Raw genomic sequence first — 26,994 nt, forward strand, 5'->3', positions numbered from 1 at the left:
ACGTGTAAGTATGGGATTCTCCCACTTTTCAAAAATTGCCTTAAATGTTCAGTTCATTCATTTTAGAAGTTAGGACCGTAATACTTTCATGGGAAGCAATTGAATTGTCTTCAAGGAAACTTAATTATATGTAGTTGTAACAAAATATGCTTATCCCTGTCCCCTCGGCCCCTTCTTCAAATTAAGTAATCCTTCAAATTATAAGCGCGAGATTGGGACATTGTGATCAGTACTGATTGTGATGAGTCCAGAAGATTGAGGTCCTTGATTTATATTGCTTATTAGAGCATTTCTAGGTGGCGGTAGTATTATCTATAAATTTAAAGGCGAAAAATTTGAAGAAAATATCCTCAAATTTTAACCAATTCTAGATAATCGCAAATATCAATCGTAATTTTGGAGTAGGGTCTACCATGCGATAATGATATTGTCGCATGACATTACCACTATCGCCCCAAAAAAAAAAAAAAACAAAAACACCCACGCAACATTTCCACTATTGCGCCAAATTGAAAAAGTAAAAAAAAAAAAAAAAAAAAATAGCCCATACGGCATTGACAATAGTGTGCGACATTAGTAATGGCGCAGTGTGTTGGTCAAAGTCAAAAAAAAATTTGGGGTGACATTAGTAGTGGCGCGCGACATTACCACTGTTGCGCCGCATCCGCATCCGAAATCCCAAATTTACTTCCACGGATGCGGCTAGACAGGTGATACGACCGGATTTGCTTCCACCACTACTACAGAACGACACTTATACCACTGTTTTTAAGTGTGGTATAAATATATTTACCACTGTTATACAACCGTGACAATAGGTGGTGTGGTATATAATAATAGCAAAACTATGGTATATATGTTTAACGGATGCCATGGTTTTTCAAAGAACTGTGGTTTGTATGCCCATTATATACCACGGTTGTCAACAGAACCGTGGCATATAAGCTATTGAAACCGTGGTTTATATTAGTGTATGTGTTATAATACCGTGGTATATAGTTATACTAAACACTATGGTTTATGCCAAACTGTGGTATATATATATATATATATATATATATATATATATATATATATATATATATATATATATAATAATAATAAAATGCTTAAAACCGAACCTGCATAACAAAATTTACACAGCCTGCCTACATACATCATTTCCATCTTTCCAACAAATTCCAAAATGTACAATAAACTATCAAACATTGCAAAAAAAAGATAATAATAATAAAAAAAAAAAAAAAAACTTCCATTAATTTTTTGAGTGCACTAAGAAAACAAACTTCAAATTCCTTTTCATAAATTAAAAATGTAAGACTCATAAATTAAACTGGAAGGGTCCGAACATAGCTAAAACTCATCCTCATTCGCTTCCGACTGAAACACCCCATTTTCCTGGATGAACTGAATAATATCGAGTCGAACACCGTCAAGTTCATCTTGCATGTATGTCTCCTTCAGTTCTAAATTTGTCATCTGGATGAGTCAAAGCACAACATGTGGAGTTACTATATAAGAATAAGGCGAAGTCGTTGAGCCAAATAAAGTGTTTGTCAAAACTTTCGAATACCTTATTTTCAAATGATCCAGTTGAACAAGTTTCTACTATTTCCCTCATAAACTTCATTGTATAATACCCACACTCTATGCCACTTGGTTGATATGAGCCCTAACATATAGACTCACAACATATGTAAACATATACTTTTAAAAGAAAAAAACAACAATATGTAGGATTTGTTTACCTTGATCTTGTCCCACTTTAGCAGAACTCGTTTCCCATCAACCCTTTGCAATGTGAGGACAAAACTTCACAATAAGATAAATGCAAAATATTTAATTCACAATCGCTAGTGGGAAGTCTAATTAGAGACGTCTTTAGTACTTCATTTAATTTAATCCTTTATGTACCTTCACTATGGTAGTACCTCAAAATGTTAAGATATGTCAAAAAATATAACTATGCTCACCTCCTAAAATATATTGCTATATCTGAGCTTGGTTCACCATGCTTCAAATCCAACCAAATGAAAGACAAACGTGATAGATCAATGACAATTAAAATCCAATGGCCGCTATGAAAGAAAAGAAGGGGAAAAAAAAGAATGGAAAACAATCAGTATAATTGATAATTTTATCAATTTAAACAATACACTGTGATAGGATCGTTTATGTCCTTATCCCTGGATTGTAAGGAATGAGAACAATTTTCTTTCCACTTGCATTCCGCAATGTTTCTACAATAATTTCAGTTTTAGCAGTTCCATCTGCTCTTGTAAAGGATAAAGGATTAACAAATCCAACGATGTCACGCGGCAAAGCGACTCACAAATTCAATCAGAAAAGGATTCTAAAAGGAAAAAATCACTGTCATAAATAAATTTAAATAACTAATATTTGATTAAAATCACCAATAATAAAACCTTCAAGATATGCTTACCTCATGTATGCAATTAAACAAACAGCTTCTAGTTGAATTCCGCCAGTCCTTTCTAAACCTGGCTTGCGTCAATTTGGTCAAGTGGCACTGCCTCAACAGCAGGACTCAATCAGTATTTGATTTTATAGATCTCACTAGCTTAAGCCACCCACGGACATATGAAGGCCGCATTATAACCCAGCAGAAGGGGTTTTTAGATGTAAAATTTGTGGCCTCTAAAACGTCTCTTTATTTTTCGCGGAATGAGACTGATCTTCTAGCTAGTCACAGACTGTGGGATGCAAACAACTACTGGTGTTAATCACAATAACACAATTCCTTTTAAAAAGAAATGTGATTGATGGATCATAAAAGCACAAGATCGGGAAATATAATTACCAAGCTCAGCTCGTTGCTCCAAGCAAACTGTTAAACCCTCTTTAGCATTCTTATCAAACATCAAGTGACTTTTATTCGCTCGTTCATTTCCATTTTTTTCATTACCATCATACACCTTCCTACTTTTCCCAGTGTGATTATCGTGCTTCGTTGTGTTTCTCACAGACTTTGCTTGGTCTCTTAGATGGAGATAAATTCCTTTTTCTCTGTTTGTTATATCCGGAAGGCGGAGAATCAAAAATTTTCTCGCCTCTCTTTCTTTGTAGTGGAGTGAAGTGAACAATGCAGCTTCAATCCTTTAGTACAATGCTTGCCCTTCTTCCTCCGGTCCTCACCGCGCTCACGTTAGCCGTTTCTGTCATAAAAACGTGGATCAACTTCTTGTTCCTTGTCGATTCTGTTGTCCCTATTCCAAGTATTCCTCGTCAACCCATTCGGATGTGAACTTCTCGGGCAAATATGTGTGCAATGACAACCGTAATCGGGCAAACCAACTTTATCATCAACTTCTCCATTTTCAATCTGCCTGCCATTCTTTTTCTTAGAGTCAAATAGGCTTCTTTTCTTTCCAGCATTATCATTTTGCTTCCCTCTGTTTGTAACAAGAGAGCTAGACTTGCAGCTTTGACTTTTTGAGGCTGCATCATGGTAGTGAGTTCTACAGAAAGGACATGCATAATATACATAATGGGTATCAAGCTCAAGGCCCTTACAGTAGAATTGCTCGAGCAATGGCCACACCATTTTCCCCAGGATAGCACTACATGGTTAAAAAGAATATTAGCCCACATAGTTGTAGCAAAAAAACAGTAACCATCCAATAAACATAAAAGCAAAAAAGCAAGAGACATCTAGACAATGTAGCAAGTACATACCGGTCATCACTACTAATGTTGTTCTTTGGCGATTAGGTGGTGGAGGTGGCATACCGGGATCTTAACACCGAATCCACCGACCCGGGAGGAGGCATCCCAGGCCTAGGTGGTCACGACCCTGCATCTTGGGCCTAGGTGGAGGAGGTGGTCCTCTCATCATCTGGCGAGGTAGAGGCATAGGTCGTTGTCCAAACTGCGGTGGCGGCATCCGAAAAGGCCGGGGAGGTCCACCAGTCGAAACATAGGTGGTGGCGATCCTCTTCCCATCTGTTGTTGGGCTGTTGTCCGGGATAGCCAGTGCCATTTGTCCAAGAGGAGATCGAGGATAATTCATCGGTGGGACGGTCATATTGGGTATAGGTGGCCTCAATATTTGAGGTCGCATCATACCGGGAGCAGTCCACCTATACCTCTAACGGGACCAGATAAACCAGGTTGAGCTTGAATTAAAGGAGCGATATGAATACCTCTACCGGCGGACGACCCCAAACCCGGTCCAAATCATAACACCCTTGCACCAACCGCTTTCACCCTAGATTCTTCGAGGAGGTGGTGGGCCTTCAACGATCATGGAAACGACTTCTTCCCCATGAAGGCCCATCTTGCATGAGCAAATCATTGTAGAATTTGGCCTTCAAAACAAATAGGAAAGTAATTATTGGTAAATCAACTTCAAGTTCAGAAAACAAGAAAGTGTGTAACATGTGCACTGGTGGAACAGAAAACGAAAACTTATAAGTGAACTTACATCACACAACTTCCCAGCTGAGTTATATCGTTCTCGCAGCCACAAGAGCATGTTGGGCAGGGGACAATGTTGTCATTATAAAAGGAAGAAAGCGAGACACAACAGGAGGTTACATTGAAAAAGAAAAAAGAATGAATGAGAGAAAAGCATTTGTAGTATTTGAACAAAAATTGCCTTCAAAAGAAAAGCAAGTCCTCTACTGTGACCAAATAACATAGTCCTCTACTTGGGAGGACGTTCTCGAAGTAATGTTTCAAGGTGTGGTGGTTTCGGTTCTGTAAGCTTGTGGGGATTCCAATGATTCTGTTATATACGTAAACACCATTTCCAAATCAATTAATTCTAACAATGAGTAAAACTGTTGGAGGTACTTTGACTAGAAATCTAGAATGAAAATAACTAACCCGGTAAGATGATTCAATTGATGATGTTTCGACGCTCGTTTTTGCCTCTCCGTTGTTTTTTTCAAATGAAACTCCCCTGAACGAGAATATATTTACTTTATGACCTTAATATATTTTCATTCCTATCCTACAATTGTAAGCAATGTTCTAAAGTTTTTGGTGGAATGTTTAAATAAACAGACAATGAAGAAATCCAACACACCGAGGAGCTATATCCTGATAATAAGAAACCCAACATATTATAGTAGCTAGTACCAGACTTCAAACCATTTGTCTCAAAAAAAAAACACCAACTTTATGATAATTAAGTAAAATGCAAGGTGTATCAAGGAAGTCAGAAATTGGATGTGGTCAAGAACACATTACATACGGTTGAATACCGTGTTGTACAAAACTAAGTAGATGAAGATGATAACTTACTTGCATGTTGAGGAGAAAACCAAAACTAGTTTGAATGAGCTAAAACTTCGTGGCTGCTGTATAGAGCAACCGCCTGAGGCGGTGTCTTCACATAATTTAAGCAAAAGCGATGCGATTCAGTCCAATGAAACCAATTGACTGCCAAATATAGAAAGTTTGTTGAGTTTAATTATGTTAAATATAGGGGTGAAAGTCATGAAACACAAGGTGAAGCAAAAAACATTGTTATGTTGTACCTGACTTTAAACTCATTGCTTATAAGTATTTAGTTCCAGTAGACTCGCTTTTTATCAGCTATCGATTGTTGAGACTTCAAGTTTAACTTCCTTCATAGACCCAGACTTCAATATGCCTAGTAACCTATAGTTGGAAGGAACTGATCTAGACATGTTCGTTTTCTAAAGTAATTGAATACTTGCATGCATAGGAAGTTACCTGCATGATTGTCCGCACAAAAGTGATCGGTTGATGACCTTTCTTGATCAAGGCATCTGAGGCAACACCTGCAATGTAACTCGAAATGGCCATCATCCCCCACGGGATGGCACTGAACCAAGCAGCTTGTTTTAAGTTCACATTGAACACCTGTTAAGCAATACAAGAGACTTCCATCAGTACTTACAGAATCAGCCAGATTGTTGTAGAACTTGATTGCTTCTCCAGATTAGTATTACCAAATCACACTTCTAAAATATCCAATAAGCATAAGAGAACTTGATAGGAGTTGAAATATTGAAGACTTACAGAAAACCAGAAACAGTGGTAGTTGTATTAGCCCCCCCCCCTGTGTCCTTCACAATGGTGATCTTCGGGGTTGCACCAATTCCATCCCATACCTATTACCAAAACAACGTTGTATTTCATGTGATCTTTGGTCGGTGCACCATAGGGGGCATCTAATATTATCCAACAATAAGAAATTAAAATATTTTTCAGATTCACAAATTTGGCATTACACCATTCTAGACTAAGCATATGTCACATACCTTAGGCTGCTCCCTCCTTGCATCTAATCTGCTCTCAGAAGTCCGCTTCCAGACAGTAGATGACGTGATTGGCACACCTAAAGTAAATGATAACAACAAAGGTTATGAGAAACCCCAACTAATATCAGTTTACTCCCTATCAAGCTATCAAGAATCCTCGCTATATTTGAAATATGTAAATTCAAAATGGAGTGCCAAACCTTGTTCAAAACTGTTTTAAGCTCCCTTGTCTAGTCACAAAGAGTTCATATGTGTGTGCTAAGGTAAATGTCTCTGAGGGCTGAAGTAGTTGAGAAGAGATGCCTGTTTTTCCATCACAAATTATCCAAAAATATAATTGAGTTTCTGAATTGGTGCTTGTACAACACGAAAATATAATTTTGAAGTATGTCGTTCACAGATTTCAAAGAAACAAACAGCTGCACAATTGAACATGTTCTCAATAAGGGCAAACGATAACCTAAAAGAAGCTCCATACAATTATACAGTCAATCATCTATCTAAATGAGGATTTCCTCAAGTTTAATTAGTTTTGGAGCTATAAGGTCAACGATAACAATAGACTGATCTAAGAACCAACACAATTAACCCATAATTTGAAATAACACTCATCTCCAAAATATAAAAACTCCACTTCAAGAACAAAGTTTTAGTACATAATTCAAAACCCAAAGTGATAAGATTCAAAACATACAACTTCATTAATTAAATAAACTATTAACTTGAAAGAAAAATGAAAATTTTAACAGATTTGCTATAGAAATTACGTTCCCTGAAATCAAAGTGCTGTAAACTATTAACATGAGCAGATTTCCCACCCTTGTCTTTGATACAGACAATACAACATTAGAACATTAAGATAAACTAAATCTATCATATAAAGATGCAACCTTTTGCCATGTTTGACAGATTATACGTATCTATTACTACCATACACCCTAATAATCTTACGTCTACACAAACCCAAAAGCTATTTCATTTTTTCAAAAATGGAAACACTAAAAACCTCAAATAAAAGAGGATTCACTAAACAAAATGTTACCTTGCAGACCAAAGAAGAAGCTTCCTTTGTTAGATTGTGTAAATGTAATACCCTAGCCAAAATCCTTACTGTTACAAAGGAGTAAGAAGATAAGATGAAGAAAAAGAAGGAGAAGATGACAACTTACCTAAGTGGGCAACACTAGAAGCCGAAGCGAGGCTAATGAAGAAAGCAGCAGAGTTTTCTCTCTGCTCTCTTCGCTTTTGTTTTGTTATTGGAAACGGGAAAGGAAGAGAGACGAGGCAGTTCAGTTTCATTTCATCCCTTTTATTTTATTTACCCCCAAAGTTTTATCCCATTTTCATTTTCATTTCATTTTTCTTTTATTTTTGTTTTCAAATAGGTAACACTTATTTATCCGTCACATAATATTGAGTAAATGTTACAAAATAAATAAAGTATTTGTCTCCAGAATATGTAACGGTTGGTAAAATTTCTAGCGGAAGATATGTGTGACAAACATTGTAACGGATAAATAAGTGTTAGCAATCAATTTTTCTATATGTTGCAATTTTAGTGATATGGTGTAGTGTTATTTTTAATTATTATAAGAAAATTATATACAAGAAGAGATGAGAAGAAATCGAGGAACGAACCTGTTAAAGGAGACGAGGAGATTTACTCATCGTGAGAGAATTGCAGCTCAATGGTTTGATGTTGAAGGCAAGCGAACTGGCGAAGGTGGGTTGGGTTTTGGAAATATGTTATCCGGCTCTTTTTGGTTTTCTTTTTTCTGTTGGTGGCAAATTTGTGTGTTGTTTTGGCGTGGCAAAATTTGCTTTTACATACCTCCCCCCAAAGCAAATTTTGCCATGAAAATGGTGGCAAATCAAGGAATATGGCAAATTTGGATAAAATTCGCCACCGATTGAAAAACGTATCAAACAGCGGCAAATGGGTGATTTTTTGCATTTGCCACAATTTGCCGTGACAAATGGTGCTATCAAACACAGCCTTATCCCACGGTTTTCATGTAACTGTGGCATATACTAGTAAACCAATGACCAAAAAAATTTCCGCAGTAGTATATAAGTATTTCCCACGGTTTTTGGAAGAACCGTGGTATAAACGTTCTTATTGACCGTGGTATATGTGTCATTCTGTAGTAGTGCACACCTAGAGTTGGTTTTCCACAAAATTCCAAGATTTGGAAGCAAATTTGGATAAATTTGGAAGTGATACTACCACCTAGAGATGCTCTTACTAGTCTTATTAGCTAGCCTGGTAGTATTTTGTTCGGTTATTTGTTCTAAATCAAGTGGTAGCAAGAGGGAATGAGGATTTATTTAGAGTTCATTTAAGATTAAAACTTGTTATAGAAATAAGTCTAGTATTTAGCTAGGTTCTTCGATGACTTTATAATTTATAATGTATTCTTAGAGAACTTGAAATCCACGCACTAATCTTAGCTAGAAGCCCCGCAATCAATATATTTCATTAAAGAACTAAGAAATAAAATGTAATTACTCTCTAAAAACTTTTATAAAACAATTTAGGGGGTTGTTTGGTTTTTTTGGATTCAGCATTCAAAACCTCTTAAACTTAAGTTTTAAGTATTCAGAAGCTAAAAAACTTGTTTGTTTTTTTAAATAGTTTAAGCATTCAGTGGTAGTTTCAGCATTCAACATTCTGCACCAAAGTTCCTCCTGAATGCTGAATTATAATATTTAAAACAATGAAGTCCCTTGTTGCCCTTTCTTAAGAACCCATATAGTTTTTTACCTTGATCTTTATGGCTTTAAAATGGGTTCTTCAAAATTTGATGCTGGTGTCACGGGTTTTTCATTTTTAAGGGTGAAAGATATCCACTTTGTTAAAATAGAATTACATATTTCTTTTTTGAAAATAAACCGTTAAAATATATTTGTGAAAACATATTTTAAAATAAGTTTATTTATTATTTCTTTTATTCGATAATCCATCCCCTCCTCAAATCTAATATATATTTTGTTTTATAAGAAATCAAGTTAGTGTTTAAAATAGATATCATGGGTAAAATTGTCTAAATGATTTATATTCAGCATTCAGAGCTAGGTTATTCTAACATAAAACAAACATGTTTTTCAGAGTTTAGCAATCAACATTCAGTATTCAAAGGATGATTTAGACATTTAGCATCCAGCATCCAGCATTCAGAGGCTCAGAAAAACAAATGGCCCCTTAATGTGTTTGGTTTGAAAATGTCGAGGAAAATTTTACGAAAAGTAATTCAACGTTGTCCTCTGAAACACAATCTATATAAAGTTTTTTTTTTTTTTTATAAAAATAAATTGAAAGTATACTTTTGTTTATAAATGAACTTAGAGCATCTCTAGGTGGTGGTAGTATACTCTTCAAATTTGAAGAATCGGGTCGGAAATTTCGACCAACTCTAGGTGGTCGCAAATTCCATTAGCAAAAAACAACCCACGCGACATTACCACTGTCACGCGAAAGTTGGAGTGTCCCATGTACAATTCCAAAACAACCCACGTGACATTAGGAGTGGCGCGTAACGATTCCTTAAAAAAAAAAAAACTCACGCAATATTAGTAGTGGGCAAAATTTGCTTTTACGACAAGCAAATTTTATACCGGGCGCCAGGAATAGTGTTGGTCAAAGTAAAAAAAAAAAAATTGGGGCGACATTTGTAACGCTCCGCATCCGCATCCAAATTACTAAATTTGCGAACAAAAATGCGAACAAATAGGTGATGCGACCGGATTTGAGGCCACCTAGAGATGGAATTCCGAGAAATTTCAAACTTTTTCTTCAAATTTGAAGAAAAACATAGGTTGTACTATCACCTAGAGATACTCTTAGTTCCTTAAAGAGTATAATAAGACTTTCCAAATTTCATTTTTTCAATGTAATAGCGTATATAAGTGCACGGTGTATGAATTTGTCGTATAAACAGTTTATAACTTAACCCATCACAAGTCCTAATCTTAAAGTAGGTGATGATGAGATTTTTTTTATTTTTTTATTGGCAAACATGTTTTAAATGAGATCAGTAACTCGGGTAATTTGGATGTTGGTGAGGTGATGATACTAGAGGTATGTAATAATGAAATATCTATAATCTTTACATATATAATACTAGTATGTCATATGTGCTACACATCAGTTCTTGTAATGTTTTGTATAAAATGATACCATGTTCGTATTTTTTTTAGATTCATATTGAGCTGCATAAAAAAAACAGTCGTAATTGTATATGACGTTTTTCGTTTGAGTCAAATTTTCACTATTTTGCAAATAAAATGCGGATAATAAATAGAAATTACAATGGTGCGTTGAGGTATTACTAAATAATGAAACAGGACGGAAGTGGCCACGGTAAAAGATTACTAAATAATGAAATTGGAAAGAGATGCTAACAATTATTGGTATTACTAATTAAATAGTGAAAATTTGGAAAAAACGAAATACATTGTTCGGGTAGTTAGATGGGTCTGGAAAGTCTGGCAATCTAATAGTGTAGGGATAACTCGTTTTACTTATTAAAAAAAGAAAATATGCGTAATCTACTGATGGCAATAAAGAACCAAGTAAGAGTAAGCAATATATATCCTATTGCTGCAAGCATTTAATAGATTGAAAATTACTATAAAAAAAATAATAGATTGAAAATTAAACTGTAGGTATTATCGGAAAAAAAAAAAAAAAAAAAAAAAAAAAAAAAACTGTAGTAAAAAGTAAAACAATTTATTATTTATTAGATTGAAAGGCTAAGGTGAAAGAAATAATTTTTTAGACTATCAGCTCCTATACTTATACTTTTATTGTTTGTACAGTAGCACGTCCACTCTTAGTACAAATTGTTGGGACACTGGTTTGTTTTGTTGGTTCTTCAATTTCTAATGACTTATTTGATGTAGATTGGCGGAATTGGCTATTGACTTGAATTTTTTCGGCTGAAAAATAAAGAATAAGCAACTCGTTGCTGCCTTGCTAGTACGGTGGTATCTGTGTTGTCCCAAGCGCCATGCATCTATCGAGTTCATTGCGGAAGCACAGAGCGAGCTTCTTTAATGTAAGCGCTACTCATCAACACACGTCCATCATGGCATCATGTTAACTACACATCAGACGTATCAAATCCCAAAGTTGTTGCATTCATGGGCTCTGTTTTTCTACTTGTAAAATCTCGACTCTGGACCATGACGGCATATACCCCTATTGCTAAAAGTCGGCCAAAAATAGTGTACAGAAACATCGTAAAGCCAGCAAAGTATTGGGCTGCTTGTTAGCCACAATAGCTTGTTGACACTTACTGGCATTTAGTGGCATGGTTCATGTACTATTTGACTGACAAACCGAAAGATGAGCAAGTAATGTGACAACACATTGCCATCGATTTTCTTTTGTCGTTAGACCGTAATCATATTTCCCAACTAATAAACAGTTTTCAGGCACTGACTAACTTGTTTCCCAACTACTAAATCCTGAGGTATTTATGAAGCAGACCAGTCAAATAGGTTCTCAGTCATTCCCTTACCAAGAGACGGCTAGGGCGCGCGTATGTTCAATCAATTTGATTACGTATTGGTGCAATGTGCATGTGACAATGTGACATCTTGCGTGACAAACCCAACCAAAATTCAACATTTATACCCTAGCTAGTATAATCGAAGACCGAAAGGTTGCTAAACTTCTGCTATAGGATTCAAAACCCTTCCTCAAAGTCTCAAACTAACTACAGAGGCAACACTATCCTGGCTTCTTCTCGCGTCTATCAATGAAAAATTTAGTTCTATATTTTGATCTATTCATGAAATTTGAATTATTTTTTTAACCTTATTATTTGAAAACTTTTCAAGCAAGAACAACAAAGTGTAGTATTCCTGTTAGTTCTACTAAATAATATGTATCTCCCAACGCATATTCTAATTTCTAACCGAAAGAATGGTAATAGATCACAGAGGAATAATAGGGTCATTTCTTTGAAGAGGTTCTATATAAACCAACAGTCCTCCCTGGCAAGTTATATGGATTCATCGTCCAAAACATAATAAAGACTTAGCAAGTGGAGATATCGTGGGACTTCTGTCCAGAATCCTCTCCTCGTCCATGGTCCAACCAATATGCAAGTGTCCATTTTTTCTTTCGGTAACTAAGTGTCCAATTGCTTCATGATTTTATAACAGGAATGCAGACTTGCATGCATGGTGTAAGAATCCAACTCTGTAAATGGCCTGCAGCTAGATAATGTTTTTGGTAAATAAATGAAATGATATAGGTTGTGGATCTCGTTCTTCTTGTTTCACTCCCCCATGCACGTACATTTAACACAGTAGTATGTTCAGATTATTACAGTACGGTAACAGCCATTAAAGCTTAAATTCAATGTTCTCTGATACTTTGGCCTCTGGATCGTTGGTTGTAGTTGATGTACAAGTACTTTGTGTCGGGTACACAGTAGATACTAGATGCCATCCCAAATGTTAATGGGTCTGTCTGTGTCTGTGAGTTAGATCTTACAATGGCTGAAATGTTTCAAATTTTCTCCAGTCAGTAGTAAATTGACCAAGTCAACTCACACTCACACGACAATTAAATTTTAACTTCACTATTAGTATTACTCTTATTTTTACTGTTATTACCATCATCAGAAACTTAAGGAGTGCTCAAAATGACTTCCTACAGTTGTATATCATTTCCTATGCATAATCTGAAAAGTAAGAAATTTTGCAAGAATCAGTTTCAAAAGTTCAACATCGTTCCCTACTCTCAGTTCTCTATTTTCTCATGCACAACCACCAGGGGACTGACCAGCCGAGTGCTAAACACTTACAATATACAGTTTGAACTTTCAACTCCTAAAAATAAAGAGTTGAGAGGCAGAATTAAATGAGAGTCCAACTTCTTTGAGTTCAAAAGCAGGGTAAAAGAATTCCAATTTTCACAAGTTAAATTCAAATACAGACAAAGATTACACCGAAACGATCTATCAAGAATGAGCTTATATTGTAAGAAACGATTCTTCGCCAGATTACTGCAGTCTGGTGCATTCATCATCCAAATCATAGGCACAAATCTTCATAACCATTACTCCAAAAGCAAATTTTTATACACATGAATCTCCACCTGTGTAGGAACACCTTCTCAAAGGATCACAGAAACTCCAATTGCAAAATTTTGTTATCAATTATAGCCTTCACACTTTTAGATACTAGATTCACTGCCCATACCACCATATAAATACTCCTAGGGTGTGTTTGGCACACCAGGATTTTAGGGTGGAATTTAGAATATATTTCTGAAAATTAAGAATCACTCTGTTAGGCAACATTTTCTTCACTGGAATGGAAACCTCAAATCCCCAAAATCAAGGAATTCTAAGTTTCTATAGAGGGCAGAAAATTGAGATTTCCATATATTCCGGAATTTTAACTAGTTGAAATTGTAAGTCTTGGAATTATATTTTCAATTCCAAAAGAAAACTTCCAAACAGATCCCTAGCAATGAACGAGATAGAGACTGCAAAACTCTTACCAATAATGTATGCTAAATCATTTACAATTTTTTAGTATCGAGTGGTTGGGGTAAAGACTTCTCTTATAGAGCTTCCGCCTTCATGCCATATGTAAAAGAATCCAACGAGATTTAATGCAGGGATCAAATGGTGGTAAACGACCTTTTTTTAAAGGTAATCAGTCTGTTAGTAGAAATGAACTAATGTTTGTACAACGCACATTGTGTTTGGTTAAAGGAAATCATATTCTATAAAAGTGGTCACCCTCTTCTCTCCATCTCACTCCCCCTCACAATCTCTCATTTCTCTCTCTCAAGCTAAAACATTAGAAGAGCAACTTCCATTGTTTTGTAAAAGGTAGTGCTTTCAACTTTCAACATCCACGAAGCAATAAATCACCTAAATAACCCATACCTTCCAGTAATTCAAACTCCACTGAATGAACACACCCGCAGAGGCGCAAACTCAGTTGAGAAAGGTGTCATTAAAAAAGTCGTAAAAGAAACCGAGAAAGGTGTCACATGATATTAGGCATAGGAGATCAGCCATGCAGCGCTTGAAAAGGGTGGTTTATTGATGTAATAATGTTATATGGTACTGGTCGGCGATGCAGCTAAATGCTGTCCACATGTTGTTTTGTCCACTACGAATGCACTTTTGAACAGGAGAGCTATGTAGTACATATCATGTACTAGTTAAAGAAGCCAGCCTAGGACATGAACCACCACATAAGCTCTTCTCTTATTAGTACCACAGTACATAATTTAATAGGATGGAGTTCCCAATTTGTTTGTATAGTTCTTTATCATAGCCACCAAGTACGAGTAGCGATGAGAACCCATTATAGAATAAAATTGTGATAATGGTAAAAGATAAATTAAGGTAAAAAAGATAAAATGAAGAAAATGAACCAAACTATAGAAAGAGGCCAGAGGGTGTATAGGTTTTGTGTAATGCATACTGGAATAAAAAGATAAAATTAAGGTATGTTCATATCATAAGAAGATTGCTTGTGTCTAGCTAATATCTCTTTCCTTCTTTTTCTATGACAAGATGCACTCGGGGACAAAAGAAACAAAGAAACAAACAATTAATAACCTATAGTATTACCGGACAAAAATGTGCATGCATGTGAGATATAGCTGCACCAACTGACGAACATCTTCATAACAATGAGCTTCCATATTGCTTTGTGCGCAAAGGAAGTCCCTAAGTTGCTCTATATATTTCGTAAAGCGAATAGTAGAGAAGATCTGCATTCATATAAACATGGGGGTTAGAAGCATAGCTTGTCACATAACTACCCTCAATTATTATAGCAACGACGCTAAAACTATCGCCAAAAGAGAAAGACTTACAAGATAATCATGGACAAAGACAATTAAAACTTCCCTTCCCGTTGTAACTTATTAAACTTCGAGTATGTGCATGTTCAATATAGAATGCGAAGAAAGGGTAACAGGAAGAGTACAGAATCTGTTGTTTACTTTCAATGTTTAAAAAGAGGGAACATTGAATTCGAAGCAGAAATAGAAATGTTAGGAAAGGCGTTTAAGGATTATGGACATCATTATAGAAATAGCAAGCTCAAAATTTTGGGTCTCACCTAATATGTTCTATCTGGTCATGGTATATACAGACAGCCATAATAATCACACTAGATCTCCATAACAAGTCCAGAACTCTAAAAGGCTAAGTTACGTGTGTCCGTATCCGACACGGTGAAATATAAAAAATATAATATGCTATTGAGGGCATAGAGTTGGTGGAATTTTAATAAATAAAATCCAAATGGTCTAATTAGTCTTGACTTGTAAACTTCAGGGGAAATCTATACATATACACAAAACATGATTATGTTTCTTTTAAATTCTAGTCTATGAAAAAGACGATTTCATATTTCTAACTTAAAAAAATTGTTCCTCCAAAAACATAACAAAAAAATTGTAAAATTAGAAGAATGACCTTCGATAGTAAAGCTTTGGGACCCTTCATTTTTATCAACTTCTTCCCTCCGTTACTACAGTTGAATTCGATTTGGGCAGGCGAGATCATTTTTATATGATGGAGAAATGAAGACCAGTCCAATCTTACCCTTTTTTTATTGGACTTGGCCCACGGGCCGTGGGTTTAAGCACAGCCCACTGAAGTTCTGAAACCAAATCTACCGCTGTTTATCTTCTTCTCTAACGCCGGATAAGGTACATTATTGCAAAAAATAACAACCAAGAACGAGGACCATACTGAGAGGCATGATGTTTCTACGGCTTACCTTTTTTGTACAAATGTACATTTGTACTTGAACATTATTTTCGTTAAAATACTTGGTAGTTTGGAAAGTTGTTTTGCGCTACTACCAAAAGGGATTACTGTTTTAAATGACGCCCACACAAAATGCAATGAGAGGTCAACAATGATTTTATCACTTCCAGTAGGTCCAGTGAATTAAATATATGTTTTGCTTATTGCTATATGTTCTCAGCATTGTAGTCTAGGTATGTGTACTCTCTTTGTTTTGTATCTCAACTACTTTGTTATTGTTTGAGGTTCCATGCCATCCAGATCCAGGTTTGTGACTGGAATTACTGGACATGAACAAACTACCTCAATGCCCAGTTACCCAATATCCGCCCTTCACAGAACAATTTCGTGATGTTTGGCCGATTGAAATATTTAGATTTTCATGGTCCTGTTCCTATCACACGCACGCAATTTATATTCTGCGAGGTCTAGGTGAAGTGTATTTAAAATGATACTTTAACAAGTCAATGGTCCCCTTATCATGAGGTCGGAGTAATATGAGTCCATGGAAGGAAGGCTTATAGAAAAAGCATAGGCCAAAGAAAGCATAGTCGTTGGAGGACAAAACCCCATTTAAAGTAAACTCCCTTTTTGTTCACTTTATCTTTTTCAAGTGATTCTTCATCAATTCAAACTCCAAAGTCACAAACAAGAGTGAAAAAACATCAATCACTAAAAAGAGAAATGTTTGTCCCCTTTGAGGCTGCTGCAACCATTCCATTGTTCCCTCTTGTCCATTCATTTTCTTTCGCACTTCTAGTTTTTCTTATTTCTCAGCAGACTCTCCACAAAATAGTGGAGTCTAAGAGATACTGAACATCAAAAGAAAATGTTTGGAAGTTGGTGGTCTACTTCGAACTTTCCCCTGCCCGCCCTGTTAAGAGGGGAGTGATAGTTGTATGGGTAATCTGAAGCGATAAAAGGCAAGATAGACATCGATGACTAAAATATCAGACATGTCTATTACCAACAATATTTCAGTGCACTGACAACCAGTAATCTATGTTACGTGGACACCATGTTTTACAAATAATCTGTGTCGGATACGTGTCCATGTATTTGTATCGGACACGACACACATTTTGTATGTGACAATGTGATATGCCTCAATTTTGGTCTTTTGCTGTGTCAGACACTTTGTATCTGTGTCGGGTAACTAGATAAAAACACACACACATATGTCAGTGAAACTAATGAGTAATGATTGAAATTGTTAACTATTACAAACTTAATTTTCAGAGTGATAATTTAGGAAATATTACAAACTTCAAGAAGAATTACAAAAATAGTGAGTCTATCAGCAATATAATGAGGTCACATGAGAGTTTGGTTAAAAGAAAGGGTACATAATCCTAGGAAATGTGAGGTTGAACTTGGAGTAGAAGCATGAAAATAATAGCAGTAACATGAGATGTTTCATCTGTGAATCATGTTTTCTTCCATCACAAACAACATTTTCACAAGCCTTAATTATTTAGACACCCATATGGCTCTTGCTATGGCTTTTCCCATGCGCAAGGCTATGTTTTGACTTTGCAGGGCAGTGATCCTCTCTAATTGGTTCATTAATTAATATATAAAGTTCTTTGTATCCCCAAAGTCCCAAACCAAGTAATTATAAAAGCCAGAAAACAAAATGAGAACTGAACTAGCCTGCATGTCAAACTTAGTCAGATAAGACTAAAAGAGTCACAGAACTCTTTCTTGCTCCTTCACTCATTGAGAATGACACTGAAGAATGATGAACTATATATGCTCATTGATGTGAAACCACGCCAAATGAGCGTGTTGTCGTTTTGGAAATTTTATTCTTTATGAACTTATATGCTTGACTTCAACCCAAGTAAGTGCGTGCTTCATTCTATAGTATATACTAACATACATGCTAAGGTAGTTATTCTGCTTATCCTTGTTCCTACACTCATCAATAGTCACATACTAATAACTTGTCTCTTTTTCTACTGGTATTAAACTTGAGTTGGGGTTGTTTTCACTTTATTTGGTATCGTATTTCCAGAATCAAATGACTTTGCCTAAGAATATGGTGGTTATTTCTCGATTTAGGAAGCAGAAATGCCGATTTTATGGTACGTATTCAGTGATTATGGTCGACCGAATGCTTGTGTTGAGTTACTTTTCTAGATCTAGTATCTTCTTGTTGAGCAGAAATTAAACCATTCTCACTGTACTTTGTTCGTGATTGTATCCTCTTAGGTTCCTCTGTTTGTTTCTCTTTGACTGATATTTATCAAAATATGAACCCGTGATCACTGTATTAGCTATTATCAGACTATTCTTCATCAAGGATTTGTGTAAATGCATGTATTCAAATGTTTTTTAACTTAAACTCATCATTTCATTTACATATCTGGATCACTTTGAGCAATGACTTGATACTTTCTTGAACTGCAATATGACGACTAATGTCTTATAGATTCATGTGCACAGCCCAACCTCAAAGCACCTACAGAGTAAGTAATTAAAAAAAAAAAAAAAAAATTTTACGATGTATATTATCTCATATATATCTTTTTTATATATATGGATATATATATGGATTTGAATGTTGGAGGTGCCAGATGACTGGTGTATGTACTACCTATGAACTATGGTCTACTTCATCTATATTTCTTTTTAGAAACTATTTTGATATTAAACTATTGAAGGTGACGAAGTATGTATTGTGAGTTTGTGACCCAAAACCAACGTCCCTATTAACATCCGATCTTATCATCAATCCTTCTCCAGGTATTTTGACCATTTGAACTTAGTTTTGGGACTTATGATATGCGGGGAACAAAAAAAAAAGTAGCTTTTATAGTGTTAAACTGTCAAACCAAAGTAGCTTTTATAGTGTTAAACGGTCAAACCGCAACGATATGATCCTGCTTCGACTGGGGGCGTGTGGGTGGAGGGGTGTAAAAATCGAGTTGAGAGTAGTTGAGACCGAGCACTAGAGTGTGTGGATCATTCTGTACCAGAAAGAAATCTGCCATGTTTCATGTTTCCTACAGACTATCTGCTTTAGGTAGCCTGTGTGGAGTGAATGTGCTATTTGGATATATAGCCATGTACTGTTTGAAACTTTGAACATCAACTAGTTCTTATCTCTTGGCTATATTCTCATATTATAATAAATCCAACCAAACTAATTTTTCCATTGTTCTTCTTGTGATCTCTTGGCTATACTCTTTATCTTTAAAATTACAGGTTCTGTGTATCAAAGGTCATCTTAGACGATAAAATTAGGAAAGTATAAAACTGTTAATTGTTGGTTTCTTCAATTACAACTTTTATTAATACATGATCAGAGTTCTTTGATTGTTCTATAACTGGTGTCTTCCTTTTTTTTGCAGGCAAAATGTGAATATATTATATATAATAAAAGTTTACAAACTAGGGGTTAAGCACCACCCGGGCTGGATTAAGTTCCCACTTTGAAACCAAAAAATAAATTCCATAAAGGTGATAAAACCTTCATTCCAAAGTCTAAACCATATGTATTTCCAGTAATAGTAAATCATTTATATCTGGTGTCTTCCTCCAGTATGTCATTGTTCATTTCTTTGATTGGTAATGCATGTATCATGAAATAGTTACATTATTCTTTGAGTAGAACAATAAGTTTATCTACCTGGTCTAGTTTTTTCTGCTGCCAAGTGCCAACTTGGGGGAGAGAAGTTATGGATTTACAAGATACTTCTTGTAAAACAGAACAAATGGAGATAATTGCTTGTTACAGTGGAACAGAAAGTAAAGGAAATATATATAAGCTTATATCGATTATTATTACAGGAAAAGAAATATAGAAATACATCTAAGAATCGAACAACAATCGATTCCGTCAACAGACTTAGCTGTTGAAAATGGACAGCATAATAAAGCCTCTTGGTACCAGTACATTTGTTATATAATGCTTTAAAGCTGAGTCAGTCACCGCAACTCAGCTCTCGGAAACACAATCTATCTAATATCGTTTATCTTCTCCAGAGTAGTTTCCTAAACAGTTGAGTACTACTAGACAATATTACAAAGGGAAAGGAGCATCCTAGTAACTAAAGCTTTAAGATTTAGTTTTATTATGTACAGGATTATATGAATGTCTTCTTCCTTTATATAGAACAGTACCTCCTATGATCAGTATATAGTGTATATACTTCCAAATAATAACAGCAGATTCATTTCCACAGATCAATTTGGCAACTGGATGTGGGGGTCGACGCGTATTCAGATGCTATTTCTTGCTTGCTTGACTCTCTATTGAGGATATTGTTCATGTGGTCTGGTACATGAAAAACATTGGCTGAATTGCAATATGTTGGTTCTTTGGATAATTCCTCATGGCTGAGTTGAGAAGCAACAAACTTGTCAAGTACTCTCCAGTCAGTCACTTGATCCACTGCTTGCTCACTGTTGTTGTTGTAGAATGAGTTCATATTTTGTTGGTGATTTGGTTCTATCTGTTCTTCTTGAGTAAGCGTTGAGGATTGGATTGTATTACTTCCCTGATTAACATCAATACCATATGCCGCCACCAAATTGTTGCAGCTTGCACTTGCTGCAGAATGTGGGAATTTTGGGCTTTCTAAATGAGGAAGCTGGATGAAGGATTCATGTGGCATGTGGTACTGCAACTCCAACTCTTGCTTGCATAAATAAGGGTGGCGGTATGCCATATTGTTTTGAATAACTCTCTTAGGTGATTCCAGGTCTGGCATGAAAGAGACTTGTTCATCGTACCAACAAGACGAGTCGTCCTCACTCATTTTCCGTACTGTTGTTATTCTCTTCTTGAACACCCTACACACTACCCATCCTTCTTCCTGGAGCAATATTGTTAAAACTATATCATCATAATGTCGACAACTTTAATTCATTTAAACCCAAAAATGATTTAGAAAACACATACTTTATAATTGAAATATTATACTTGCCTGAGGAGCTCCATTTTCATTTGTTTCAAGCCGATATTCGTGCATGATCCAGTCCGACTTTAGTCCATTTGGGGCTCGACCTTTGTAAAAGACTAAGGTCTTTCTCATTCCAATCAAGTTATGCTTAGAGTAAATAGCTTTATCTCTCCCAGTTGCTTTCCAAAACCCTGCTGTTGTAGCTCTATTAGTGCGCGTTCCAGTTGGATACTTCTTATCTTTGTGGCTGAAAAAGTACCATTCATTCTGCTCTTCTGTTCCAATCTTACATTTTTCTGTTCAAGTTAATTACAAATCGAATGTTATGTTGCATAAAGTATAGTGCTTAAATGTGCAAGTAAACGATATAAATATTTATTAGTCAGTTCTACCTATAAGATCCCAAGGTTCAATTTTGTAGAGATCGATATCTTTAATGACATCTAGGTCAATCCTTCTTGAAGCAATTTTCTTCCTAAGGTAGTAATCAACAAGTTCTTCATCTGTTGGATGGAACCGGAAACCTGGTGGGACGTGTGTAAAAGTATTCATAGTCTCCCTGGGAAGATGAAATCCTGCAATTCCATATCAAACTAATCAAATAAGAAAGTATATATTAAGTTTACAGCGGTGATAGAAACTGTTTGAGTCGAAATACTCTACTAGAATGTTTTGGTAATAGAAGTATGCAAAGACATGAAGATTGTAATATAGAACTGAAACTATGAGAAATTGTAAGACTTGAGAAGCAAAAATTAATAATGAATCAAGAGATTGTAGTCTTGATGGAACATGGATTATAAATTCAAGATAATGTTCAACATCTCTAATTAGAGAGAAGATATATACCTAAGATGTACGCAGGATTAATAGACCCTAAAATTATTCTTTATATTTCCATCCTTAAAGGATTCGGATGCCAGGCCATTCAACTAACAACTAGGGTTTAACTAAAAGTATTTTGTATCACATCTTATCGCTTATAAACTGCATTCCTCTATGCATATCCCTGGTGTGCTTAATGAGAACCACATCAAGTTTGTAATTGACTCTTCTTCGTGAATGACTATAACTTAATCTCTATTTGAAGCATGATTGTAGCATTGACTCTTTTCGAACAATCGACGCCATTGTTATCCATCAAGTCATTTAGCACTTCCATTTTCTGTTTTAATTGTCTTCCTAATCTTTCCGCTCACAGTGAATTTCCATATCCTCCCCTTCTTCAACCTCAACAAAGACCTGCTGTGGAATATTAATCTTTGGTCATGGTGTCCATCATTTTTGGTAACTTTGTCCCCGCCTCTCTAAAGAAGCAAAATGTATAAGAACTACATCATGCATGAAGGACCTTTTATGAACTAAAGGTTAGCTAAAGCAATCAAACCTCTAGCGAGATAGGTTCTGATTTAGATCTTTGCTCGTATTTCTTTCCCAAGAGAAAATAAACCTTGTTAAAGAAGAACTCCAATACCTTGCAGCTTACTTCCACTTAACCAATTTTTTGCAATCACTGGTTACCATTAGTTAAGAAGAATCTTAACACCTTGCAACTTAGTTCCTCTTAATCAACTTTTTATCGACCACTTGCTTCATGCACTTCACTAGAGTTCTTAATTATCTTGTTGCTACTTGGTATAATCAACTCCAATCAGTTTCTCAGCAAATTGAGATGAAATCATCAAGCCACATCATGCTTCTTTCATGCACGATGCCTTTTTCCCTTTTCAAAAGGTTTAAAAGAAAGCCTTGCTTGGCCTTTAAGGCAAGATACCAAATGTGGATTACAAGTTCTGCAATGCCTAATCCATCCCAAGTCGAATTGTCTCAAATATTGTTGATGGCTCCTACTTTGGGAAAAGATTTATCCAAGAGTCGGTATTAGTCAATGTAAGAACTAAGAATAAGTTTATGGTAAATGAGCATGCGCCAGATGAGGGACCATGCATTTTAGGAGAATCTATTACACCTTCGTGCATAATTAAAACAACCTTCAAGAAGTGGTCATGTTTCTGTTGTTTGTGTATGAACTAATCGAGGTTCGTGATGTTTTTCAATTAGAGACTCTTCAGGTGAGGTTAAAGGAACGCTTTTTGGGGGGCTGGGAATTACTACATGTTACGATGTAGATGAAAGTATGGCAATTGTTGAAAGCATTGCTCAAGCGGTGCATATGGGATGGACAAAAATATGGATCCTGACGGATTCAGGCAGCAGCACAAGTGTTTCAAGGGAATCAGGTCCACTGGAAATGCAAATCAGCATGGGATCAGGTGAGAAGCAAAGTCCAATGGCTACTAATCACTACAACATGGCGAGAAGTCAATTTCTCGGCCAATCAGTGCGCAAAGAAGGGCGCAATGCTGCAAAAAGGAGTCAAGCAATGGTGGAATCACAGGGCTAGTTTCATAACTAGACTTGAGGATCCAAATATAAACTACTATCGTTTCACTTCATAAATTGTAATGAGGAGACTTGCAAAGTAGTGCCTCCATTCCCAAACACCTTTTTTTTTTCCATCTTTCTCAACTTACTGTAACCTATTATTTTGCTATTATAAACATTACCCTTTAGCGGGAAAAAAAATGTTTTTCAATTATCATGATCTTAATATTTTTTTTTGCTCAAGTGATCTTAACATAATTGTGCTGTCAATGAACATAAAATAGTCTTAGCATGTATGATTCTAACCTTGTTATAGATACAAATAGTAAACACCTCGAAATAGAAAGGTTCGAACTTCTAGTAGCTTATTAGTAAACAATCAGCATTATCACACACAGTCATGGTAGAAACATTATATATAGGAGTATACATATAGCTTTTTAGATCATTTAAATATTGTTACACTATTTATTATAATGATGAATACTCTATATAGGTTTCTCCATGTTTTTTTTTTTATTTTTTTTCTTTCGTCTTTAATTTTTTATTTGTAACTCTTTCACTATTCGTAATATAATATATTAAAAAAGAGAGTGTTGCACTATATGAAAAGAAAATATACTTGAATTGAGTAAATCATGACTCCAAATAGGTGAATAATTTTCTAAAATGAAACTGTAGAATCTAAAAGCCCCCAGTTTTAATAAACGATATTCTTCCGTTAGTTAGCATATTGCTTATATAAAGATAAATCTGCATTGCTGATTCTAAATCTTTTCTTGTGTGAATCTATGAATACTTGGTCGACTTACACTGAAAGTGGTGCGTCTATCTTATAAAAAATGAAGTACATATTGATTATTTTTCTATCTATATAGATTGAATCTGTATGGACTTTGGCAGCTAATAAGATTCAGTTATGTGTCAATTGGAGAAAGGGAAAAAATGTAGTGAAGAGAATATGAAGAATGGCTATAGCTTCAGGGATAAACAATAAAGAATATAACAAATTTGATGAATTGAAAATCAAACATATTCGAATTGAAAAATGAAGAATGATTGGTTCTAAACTATTTTACTTGCATCGGCTTTAACTCTATAAATAGACTTACATTGTTTCCAAATTGTTACTTACTAATCAAATGGAGCTAGATTATACATGATTTTTGAAAATATAAAAGGATTAAAGGAATAAAAAAAAAGTGACATAATATCTTTTGTATTAATTATTGTTACAATTAAAAGGAACATATATGTTCCGCCAAGTTGTCCATTGAAATCAGAATGGCAAATTAAACCTTTTTTTTTCATATTTCATAGCTCAAAATTATGATGATAAATTATAGCAAGATGAATCAAATGATCGAAAACATGCCATGATGTAGAAGCTTAAGATTTTGTGATCACCATTTTATTTAGTGACATGCGAAATGTTTTCTTAGGTAGAGTGTGCATGCATTCTTGAACAATAATAATGCTAGCTAGTATCAAAAAAAAAAAAAAAGTTTTTCTTTAGTTGGAGAGAGGGAGAGAGTAGTGCTTGAATTTTGCAAGCATGTAATAACTAGAATTGATTAGTTAAGTTCAAATCGAAGAACATAAATATTCCTTTGAATGAAGGACTCACATCATCAAGAGGAAAAACATGCATCACTAGAGTTAGATCTAGTCCATACTTTAAAACTTGAGAGCAAACGCATTCAAAACAGCCCTTCAGGATTAATTGTAGATCCACAAACATACAAACATCAACTCAATGTTGAAAATAAATTTGTGTACTTAATAGTAAGTAGTGCAACATCTAAGGAATAAAAAGAAGAGAGAGCTCTCACAGATCAAACAAGAGTTGCCTTTGGTTCGATCTTGTTGCGGCTTTGATATTCGTCTTTGGTCTTCACTTAAATTCTTCCTCGGATCTGAAACAAGTCAACCAATTAATTCAACAAAAGGACAAGTAGACTAGTACTTGAGAAAGAATGTTTCACAGCAGACAAGAAACAACATGCAACAAGACAAATAAATAAAGAAGCAGAAAGAAAACAGAATAGTCAGTTACTAACCTCGAAATTTGAGCATTCCCTTCACCAAAATACTTTGTTGTCGTCAAAGGTGGTGAAGAGAGATCAAATCCCGAGGAGAATATAAAAGCCGAGTTAATTAGAAAAGTTGAGTTGAGAAAGGAATGTAAGAGCAGGGAATGAAAGATGAGATAGGTTTAAATAAGAAAAACTAAAAACAAAACTATAGAACCAACCCCACTCTTCTTACAAGGCCACACACTACTCGAAACCCTAATTACCCGTCATCATCATTCTCTCTTATTTCATTATCTATCCTTTTCTAAGTGGAAGCTGGATTGCTGGAAAAGCTTTACGCGGGAAAAGGGGATAGGAAAGAGAGAGAAGGAAAATCTAGCGGGGACAAAGAGCCACCGCCACCAGCAACTGAAAAAGACTGCCCCAACAGAAAATATATTTACTTCCTTGATTTTGCCGGGCAACTCGATCTCTTTATATTCTCTCTAATCTCTATGCATTACGCTAACACCTGAGCAACGCCAGTAAGCAACCCCTTCAAAGAGTTGGACTAATGCTACTCCATTTGTAATAATATGAAATTATGAATTATGAAACATATTTCAAACTGCTGAACAGATGTACAATGGACCAACCAATTACCAACCAAAATTCAGTGCATTTGAGTGCTTTTTAACACTTGAATCATATGCTCAAAAAAAAAAAAAAAAAAATCCCATTGAATGCAACAGAATGTTCTCTGGAAAAATATTAAAATCTTTGTTACTGTATACACATAATTTTACTTGAATTGGTTCAGTTTGCAAAACTAAAAGTTGTCAGATTGTCAGATAGTAGTTCTAACCCGAGCTTGCATGGGTGCAACTCCTTAAATAGAATGCTCATTCTCATTAATATGTGCATCAGCGGTAAAACCAATTCTGTTTTCGTCCCTACAATCAATTCGATCTGCTAGCTAGCTTGTATCTTACAGCAGAAAAATATCATTCTACTTTTCATTTGCCAAAATCACCCATTGTTTTAGGACTGTATTACTCAACTTTATACGTAGCTATTCTCTAGATGGCCGATACGTTACTTGGTCTGTGGTCAGAAATATATACTAGGGAAATTAGTTTATTATACAATCCATAATTATGGTGAAAGCTAAGATGATTGAGACATTAAAAATAAATTCGGGTGGTCTTATTCGTGATTTCTAACAATCCAAGTTTACTCTTTTCATGATTTCATCTAAGGGAAGTAGGGCTTAAACTCCCTTCATTTTAATCAACATAAACATTGTTGTTATTCTTTTACGTCTACAGTCTCAAAGTCTCGAAGCCTAGAATCCTATATATGCCCAAAAACACCAATAGTGTGCAACTAAATAAGGAAATGAAGTTAAACTGAACTATTCGGAATTTACACAAATGAAAAAACCAACATTTCTGGCCCTTGTTTCACTGTAATTGTTAACTATAAATAAAATGTTAACTGTAACTAACTGGAGATTAAGTTAATATTAATAGAATGGGATCAGTATTATACTAAGCTTTCTGCAGCAATGACATGGAGGACTTTTGTTGGTTAATTCAACATTGTTTTTGTTTTGTCGGTCCCACTGACC

General features: G+C 35.3%; 1 protein-coding gene, 2 long non-coding RNA genes and 1 pseudogene across 5 annotated transcripts; 1 reads left to right on the forward strand and 3 right to left on the reverse strand.

Moving 5' to 3' along the window:
• Positions 1-1,255: 1,255 nt before the first annotated feature.
• Positions 1,256-7,553, reverse strand: LOC147513082 (uncharacterized; annotated as a pseudogene).
• A 5,576-nt stretch (positions 7,554-13,129) lies between these two features.
• Positions 13,130-15,950, reverse strand: LOC147513083 (uncharacterized). Of its 2 annotated transcripts, XR_015215212.1 has the most exons (3): positions 15,719-15,909; positions 14,864-15,006; positions 13,130-13,537 (listed from the first exon to the last, which is right to left on the reverse strand). It is a non-coding gene; the product is annotated as an uncharacterized LOC147513083 (long non-coding RNA). The 2 variants fall into 2 exon arrangements; XR_015215211.1 differs by having other exon boundaries at positions 13,130-15,006; positions 15,719-15,950.
• A 1,735-nt stretch (positions 15,951-17,685) lies between these two features.
• Positions 17,686-20,627, forward strand: LOC147513084 (uncharacterized). The gene is made up of 3 exons (XR_015215213.1): positions 17,686-17,897; positions 18,072-18,141; positions 19,411-20,627. It is a non-coding gene; the product is annotated as an uncharacterized LOC147513084 (long non-coding RNA).
• Positions 20,101-25,801, reverse strand: LOC147513085 (NAC domain-containing protein 7-like). 2 transcript variants are annotated; one of them, XM_086596120.1, is made up of 5 exons: positions 25,649-25,801; positions 25,182-25,265; positions 21,357-21,539; positions 20,989-21,260; positions 20,101-20,877 (listed from the first exon to the last, which is right to left on the reverse strand). In XM_086596120.1, the coding sequence occupies exons 3-5, from the start codon at positions 21,514-21,516 to the stop codon at positions 20,233-20,235; spliced, it is 1,077 nt and encodes a 358-aa protein (XP_086452246.1). In that variant the 5' UTR covers positions 21,517-21,539; positions 25,182-25,265; positions 25,649-25,801; the 3' UTR covers positions 20,101-20,232. The 2 variants fall into 2 exon arrangements, with proteins under 2 accessions (XP_086452246.1, XP_086452245.1); XM_086596119.1 differs by lacking the exon at positions 25,649-25,801 and adding an exon at positions 25,410-25,618.
• Positions 25,802-26,994: the final 1,193 nt, after the last annotated feature.

The sequence above is a fragment of the Coptis chinensis genome, chromosome 3 (genome assembly GCF_015680905.1).
Source record: "Coptis chinensis isolate HL-2020 chromosome 3, ASM1568090v1, whole genome shotgun sequence".
In the NCBI taxonomy this organism is placed as follows: Eukaryota; Viridiplantae; Streptophyta; class Magnoliopsida; order Ranunculales; family Ranunculaceae; genus Coptis; species Coptis chinensis.